Source organism: Fulmarus glacialis, unplaced genomic scaffold (assembly GCF_000690835.1).
Source record: "Fulmarus glacialis isolate BGI_N327 unplaced genomic scaffold, ASM69083v1 scaffold19798, whole genome shotgun sequence".
Taxonomy (NCBI): domain Eukaryota; kingdom Metazoa; phylum Chordata; class Aves; order Procellariiformes; family Procellariidae; genus Fulmarus; species Fulmarus glacialis.
The window spans coordinates 3,807-11,663 of NW_009230359.1; the positions used below are offsets into that span (position 1 = coordinate 3,807).

The 7,857-nt window shown below is 47.8% G+C and overlaps 1 protein-coding gene across 1 annotated transcript in view; it reads right to left on the reverse strand.

Moving 5' to 3' along the window:
* CCDC15 (coiled-coil domain containing 15) overlaps positions 1–7,857 on the reverse strand; it is a gene marked incomplete at its 5' end in the record, with an annotated part of 12,785 nt that overhangs the window by 2,271 nt on the left and 2,657 nt on the right. Inside the window, 3 exons of the mRNA XM_009584199.1 lie at positions 981–1,084; positions 2,873–2,992; positions 4,209–4,373. Of these exons, the coding sequence (XP_009582494.1) occupies positions 981–1,084; positions 2,873–2,992; positions 4,209–4,373 (389 nt within the window). The remainder of the gene's footprint in view (positions 1–980; positions 1,085–2,872; positions 2,993–4,208; positions 4,374–7,857) is intronic.

A 7,857-nucleotide genomic window follows, 5' to 3' on the forward strand; every position in this document is an offset into this window, starting at 1 on the left:
TCCAAAAAGTGACCATGAAAATCCTGCCCGCGGGTGCCTGTGCTGCTCCCACAAAGCCTGTCCACTGCTGAGCCGGCGTTAGAGACTGAGATGGTCAGAGCTACATCGTTTTACTTTAGAGGAAGGCAGAGAAAAAAAAAAAATCTGGAGTCTCTTTCCTATTTTGGTGTGAATTTACAGAGCTCCTCCTTAACAAACCCCTTAAAAGGGAGAAGATGACTAAACCACCAAAACAAGTACTGATACTTTTACACAGATACTGAGTTTTCAACTGCGGAACAAATGCTGAGAAATCTTTTTATTACACTATATATTTTATAGCTGTGAAGGTGAAGGGCCCGACATTAAAAAGCCCAGAGATAAGATCAGTTTAACAACGACGTGACCTCAGCCCAAAGTTTCTAAACACGGACTGTAGCACGGGGTCTTGGGATCGGTTCCCAAGAGTCACGGTTTGGTGAGCTGCAACTCTCCCAGCCTGATGTTTCGGTTCCCAACTCCTACTCAAGCTGCACGGGGACTCAGAAGGTAAATAGGGAAGGGCTGAGCACCTCTGAAGGAGGTGGCCCAAGGGTCTCTCTTGGGGGCTTGGTCGAATGAATCCCACCCTAGGGTTAACAGATTGGGCACTAAAATAAACCCAGGAGATAAGTCAGGCTTTACAACTGGCATTCGTATTGTGGAGCTTCTTTCAACACGCTCCCTGATTTTTAAAAAGTTGATAAAGTGGCCTTTTTAATCCATCAGGGGCAGCTTGCGGCCAAGGAGGCAGAATGCTACCCATCATGTGGGGTTTTTTTCCGTATCGAGCTGGACGGTCTTCTCAAAGCCTCTGCATTGGGCTGCAGCAGTGCTTTCCAAAATACCGTTGCCTGGTTCACACCAGACAAGCACACAAGACCTTTCCAGCCTTAAGAAGGGCCCTGCCTGTGACGAAGGAGGTGACACCGAGAGGCTGGCGCTCGTCCGCACGTACTCACTCGGCGATTCTCTTCTGCCTCTCTTTCTGCCTCTGCTGTTCCTTCACTTGCTCTCGCTCGATATTCATGAAGAGGCGCCTGTATCTCAGGTACTCGTTCTGACGCTGTGGGAAAGAAGAGGCACCTTTGAGAAGGACGTCTGGGGGCAGGCTGGGATCGCTATCAAGTGGTATCAGCGCTCCGCTTGACTTCTGGAGCACACGTCTATCAGGATAGAAACCTCGCTCCTTCCTCAAGAGATCCTCAAACATCTCCTAGTGCACATGCCCCAGGACTAAGAAGCTGGAGAGACGGTGGTTAGCTAGGAGAGGAGGACCAAGACATCTCAGAGCATCAGAGAGCTTTGTACCAGCATCCCTCGACTGAACCTTCCTATGGATGGGAGCTCTGCCACCTGACAAATTCCTAAACCCTCACTTTCCTGGGGGTAAAAGAGCTGATTCCCACTTCAACCCACTTCACCCGAGCACTGCAAGCTACAGTCCAAGAATTTCAATACACCCGGGGATTGGTGGTCCTCTGCAGTTCACTGGAAGCCTGTATCTCCAAAAAAAAGTGAACGTACAACACTGAGCTGGACCTACTACGTGCAGGAGAACCACAGAGGTGACAAAGTCATTGCTGAGACAAATTCAAGAGCCCAGCAGGGAACAACTCCCGTTCGGGTACTGAGCATACAAAGAGGTTTAGCGTCTGGGCTTCAGCTTAACCCCACGGATGCAGCAAGGGTAGGGAAACCTCCTGGCTAAAGCTCACACCAAAAGTCCTCCCACCCGCATGGGAATCGGTGGGTACACAGCTTAGTTTGAGCTCCACGATGCCAGAAAGTTTAAGGCATGGATTTTTCCTCATCAACGCCAAGAGTTTTGGGCTGAGTTTGTCCATCTCGCCCAGTTGAGAGAGCCCCGCACAGCTGGACATAAACGAGCAGGAGAGATCGCCAGGCTGAAAGAGGAGAAAGCTGGATGGAAAAAACCCATGCAGAAGAGAGTGCTGCAAAACCAGTTATCTCAGGGTGGATCAGAGCCAAGGAGATAAAAAGCAGGGGGCAGAGGGAACCGCTGGGGGAAGGAACAGCCTGACAGGCCCCAGCTGCTGTCACGCAGCTAGAAAACCACAACTGGATTTTGGATCAGCTTGTTGGAAAAATGCACGTAAGGAACAAAAAAAGAAAATGCAATTTGTTCAAAGTCCTTTCGAGTTTTACACTGTAAGCAGCAAGAAAGCCGACAAAAGAAGAGGGAAGTGTTCCTCTTTCATGTCAGAAGGAAGCAGGAAAATAAAAGTCACTTCCTTTAAGCATCCAAGAGAAACATCATCTCTTTGCATCGCCTAGATTAGCATGAGCCAAACTGTCCTGGACGCAGGCTGTAAGCCCTCGTCACTAAATCAGACAGTCAGCATCAGGCCTGCAGTCTGTGCTTGAAAGCTACCATCCCGATGCCTGTCAGGTGCTGATATGGTAGAAACCTTTATACTTCCAGCCTTCTACCCAAACAAGACAAAGTGGGTTTTGTTCCCTTTTTTTTTTTTTTTAAAGCATTTTTGGCAGCTCCTCTCTCTCTCCATGCAACTACAGAAAGCGACACCTTTGTTTTGCCAGGCAAAATGAAGGAAGCCCGTTTCTCCTCCAACCCTTCAGTGTTATTCAGATCCCAGATTTTGCGGGAGGAGCACGTAACAGTTGCACTTACGGTCACAACAGACCTTAAAAAAAAGAACCCGGTAGAGGTTCAGGCCCGAGGCTTGAGACACCATCACCACTGAGAAACTTATAAACCTAGGCTGCTCTTGAGGCTTCTTATCTGAGCTAAGCAGCGTCCCCTACGCTCAATACCGTTCAGTCCTGAAACGGAGACGAAACAATGAGGACTTGGCTCCAGCGGACAAACCTGCTTCCTGGTTTCCTCTTGGTCTACGCCAGCCCAGAGTACGAGGGGAGCTTGATAATCGGCGTGCAGCCTCTGGGGAGACTCAGGCAAGCTCGAGCCCTTCACCGATCCATCACAGAACTGGAAGAGAACATAAAAGAGCAGCATCAGCATCTTCAGGGTCAAGTTTCTCATCTTCCCTCAGCAACACACTCCTCTGTGCATGATCCCTACAGTCCTCAATGGGGCAACCCACCTATGAGGTGTGCTTTTTTTCAGGGTATAGGTTGGCTACAGACAGAAGAGACGTGTGACACCTCCGTGCAGCAGCCTGAGCACCAAAGCTTTGTCAAAACGCTTCTAAAGATATCCTTGGAGGAGGTTTCTGGTTTAGTTTAAATATGGGTTCACGCTTCGCCTCACCAAATTTTCATTCTGACCTTTTTAAGTGCAAGAAAAATAACAATAATACAAACAACCATAATAAAAATAACAAAAGCGTCAGGGGAATTCAACGGCCAACATCTCCCAAAACCTCAGTGTAAACCTCTGCCTTCTTCCCTCCGCTCGATATTTGTCAAGCCAGTATTTCTGCTCCTAGCTGGACTAATCACCAGCTAAGGTTGGGCACACAATGTTATAGCCATAAAGTATTTGCTAACTACTCCAGTTAATCAGGGCGAAACATTTCCACATCTCAGATGCGTAATGAAAAGTTTGCCTGAAGACAAAAGAGGAATCGATAAATACGTTAGCTCAGTCCTCACAGGCAGACACATTCACCCTGCCTCTAAGGGAGGGGTTTCGCCAGCCCCAAGGCACAGGAATCCTCACAGCCAGCTCCTTCCTCTGATGCAAAGCGTTTCATTTTGTTGGGGGTTTTTTTGGGAGGTGGGGGGTGTCTTTTCTTTTCTAGGAGGTTTCCAGCTGATTTGATGCACCACCCGCAGCTCTTCCACCCCGCTGCTGCCTCCAAGCAGGGCAGCCGGACCACAGGCAGCTGCAGGTCCTGCCGGCAACAGTTTGGAGTTCGGTTAAGCGTACGATGCAATTGCACACTCAGTTTCAGATTTCCGCTGAGCGCCAGCCAACTGGCATCACGAGGCAGGCACAAATAAAACCCCTTTTGAAGCCACAGCTGTAAGATGAAAGCAGTGAAACAGAAGCCGCCAGTCTCACTTAGCTTTCACACTGCTCTTCAGCCTGTTTTGACAACAGTAGGCTTAAGAGTTAACCAGGCCTGAGGGAGCACCTGCTCTGCTACAACAGCAGCCTCACCGACTCTGCCAAAATAAATCCAAATCCTAACGATTCGAATCTCATAAGACCAACTGGCTCAGCCCCGTACAAGTCTTACTTTTGCAAATTCAATTTTGATGTAGAAGTCATCGTCTTGCTCAGCTTGATGCGGAGCTGTCCCCTGGTCTTGCAGTTCAGCTGGAAGATCATGATGTCCTGCTAGAAGCAGTTCCTCACTCTCATCTTCTGCAGGCACTGCGGCTGTCTTGTAAGACTCTGGTTTCTGAAGGAGAAGGGAGGAGGCGGGTGTAAATATGGAATTCAAATGTAGCTGCTTTGGTGCTGAGGGCAAATTCAACATCCTCGTGCACGGGTTACAAGTAGCTTTAACCTGAGGGCACTCGTTTTGTAGAGTCAGTTGAGATCTGGCGAGCGGCAACGCAATGTGTTCAAGCATCACCGCAGGGCACAAGAGCCAGAAAATCTGAATTTAGCAGGGTAACTCGTGACTACGTTCTCACCAACTGCAGAAACAGAGGGACAGACGCGTGTGGGGCGAAGGAAAGATGAGGAAAAGACCTCTCCAGGCGCCGTTTCGCAACTGCAAGGAGTTAGGGGGCGGTGGGATCTCTGGAGTGACACTCGAGTACGTAGCGTACTCCTTCAGATGGTAAGTGGGCAGGCTCCCCAGTGGCAATTAACAATATTTTGAGAGGCAGCAGATTGTTTCCTACAAACTAAAAAATCAAAATGCCAGAAGCAAGCTCGGAGCCAGGATTTTTTTTTTTTTTCCCCTGCCTTGCTGTCCCTTCAGCATGCTAGGAAGGGAAGAGTAGGACTGCTGACAGAGGGAGAAGATGGATCAACAGCAGGAGAGCAGATCACGCCAGGGATCCCTTGAGATGGCTCTGCTGCAATACAGGAAGGATGGAGGATAGCCTGGAGTTAGTCTGAACATGAAATTATTTGATAGGCATAAGAATTACTCTGTCAACCCTGTTATGACAGAAACACAACACAGAAGAGCTTCTTCGGTGAGGACAAGGGAATAGAGAGGAATGGTTATTGCTTTGTAAGGATGCTCTGAGGCCCTGAAGGTAGAAGGAAATGAAACTGGGGGGGGGCGGGAAGCAAGCAAAAAACCAACTTTGAGGAATGATCAGTTGGGGAAAAGAATTTGGGTGCTGTCATGCTGCGGACTTACAGCAGTCTACCAAACCCTAAAGGCAAGGTGGCTGAAGACTTGGTGAACAGGATCATCTGAAACCCAGGACAAGTCATTTCCACGCAATCACCATCTAGGTATCTGCTTGGGAAAGCAGGGAAGAAGCTCTTTGAATGTTTTTGACCTGAAAAGAAATCTCTGGGAGAGAGGAAGAGCAACGATTTTGGGAACATGGCTCGCAGGGAGTGCAACTCTTGAGAGAGAAGAAGGTAAAAAAAAAAAAAAGAAAAATGCAGAGAACAGGACTGAAGGAGAAGCAACAGTTCCTTTACACTGAGCAAACGCAAACTACCCAGCTAGAGTGGAAAGACAAGCAGCGCAGTGCGAGACAACCCTGGCTAAGCCCCAAGCTCTTCTTGCGCCCACGATCCACGCGAGCATGGAGGAAGTAGAGCACGGGTCAGATTACTGAAGGAGTCACGCAGGAGACAGCACAGGCAAAAAAAACAAAACAAGTGCCAGAAAGGCCAAAGCTCTAAGTAAAACAAGACAGATCAACGTAACAAGTCAAGCTTTAGTAAGAGAGACTAAAGGACTCGCTACTCAAGAAGGACAGCTATCAGAGGACACCAGGAACAACAGTGGTTTATGCTTCTGGGCATTGGCGTTCAGCCAAAGGCTTGCTCTGAGCTAACTGCAGCAGCAAGAAAAATCTTGGATTATTATTGGGAAGAAAAAGTCAGATTATTCCTAGAAGCTGAAGTTTTTAAGCAAGCAGGATCTGCCCTGGGTTACTGCCAGGAGTGGCAGACAGGCTGCTAACAGCCTCCCCCCAGAAATCTGTGGAGGTCCAGATTATCAGAAAAGGGCACAACGAGTGTCTATCTTTAAATAAAGGAGGGGAAAAGGAAATGCTAAAGAGAAGATGTTACCCTCAAGAGTTTAACTGCCTGACTTTTGGAAAAAACAAGAGGAAATCACCTTGCAAACTGCCTTGTAAGCTGCTAGAAAACAAGATAAGCAGCAACCAGCATAAATTTGTCAAGAGCAAGTCATGTCTAGCTGGTTTGAATTTCTCCTACAATAGAAGAAAGAAGCCTCAGGCAAAGCGCAGCGGAAGACATCGTGATTTTAGCTTAGCTTTTGACATGGCCTAGTTCAACACTCGTGTAAAGAAATACCTGTTAGATGAAACTATTATATGGGAGGTGCAACACTGATTAAAAACATTACCCGGATTCAGTCTCAGGAGTTCACTGCGCAAAAACAGAGTAGTGAACTAGGTGGGCTCTGCTTGATAATTTCATTATCAGCCTGGATGATGGAATAAAGAAGTATCTTGATTACATTTACCGACCCCACCAAGCCACCTGAAGTTGCAGAAGTATTTGAGAACAGGCTAAAAATGCTTGGGTTCAAACCAAAGGAATCAGCTGGAATAGACAGCACAAGGAAATTCAACGCAGACAAAAGCAAAGGGCAAGGCATTGCGCTACGGCAGCAATTACCAGGGATCGTTAAGGGCACAGGTGGTTAAGTCCACAGCAGCCTTTTGCACATGAAGAGAAGAGAATAAGCTGCTGTCCTGCCTACCTGTGAACATGGCAAACCTTTACACGGGGAGAAAGAGTCCAATTAATATTAGAGCTTTTTTTCCTCTACTATCTTGGAGTAATAAAAGAGAGTAATGCAATAAATCAATAAATTCCTCCCAGAATTCCTGCCTGAGGAAGCTGTTAAATCCTCCTTGCCAGAGGTTCGAAGAGAGTGTAGATTAACTGTAGCTGCAGTAAGGTTCAGGTGGGAGGATGGCCCAGGATCCCTGCCAGCCTTGTTTCTCGCTGCTGTGGATGACTCGCCACGGGACTCCCACACATCCCGCTTGCTGTCTTCTGTAACCCTCTGGCTTGCATGAGCAGCGACTGTATTATTCGTGCGAGGCTTTAGTGCTGCTAATAGCCAAGTAATGAATCACTCCATCTTGCCGAGCAGTCTGAATGCACTGAGGACTTAAACACAAGGTATGTTTAGTGTCCGAAACCGATACGAGGATTTTGGGGCCATAATTATACTGTTTCTGTAACTCTTGTTCACAAAGCTGACTTCCTTGAACACAAATCCAACAGCACACTGAGGAGGAAGAGCCGGACCAGCCCTTCTATAAAAGGTATTTTCTAGATAACAGCCAGCCAAGATCTACTTCACCTTTGATGAACCCGAGAAAGAGATGGGAATGAAGAATTGCAAGACGGGCAGGAAACTGCCTCCGGAGGAGCCAATAAGACAAAATACCAGGTTGGGTTGCTGCTGGTGTTCTCCACGATGGATAAAGTATGTCAGTTTAGGAAAGGTCTTGGCATAGAAAGCAGGATAATAGCTGTGACACAAAGCTGCTCTTGCGAACTGGAGTAATAAAAGCAGGACAAAATTCAACAGAACAAAAGGTGAGGCACTTGGGACTGACCTCCTTACGTGGCTCCTACGCACTGCTTCGAGGAAAGCAGATGAATGCCAACAATTCTCTACCAGCAGCCAGCCCTGCGTGAGGAAAACCCTCCAGATCTTTGCCACCCACACGACACAAGGGATTGATGGAAGGGAA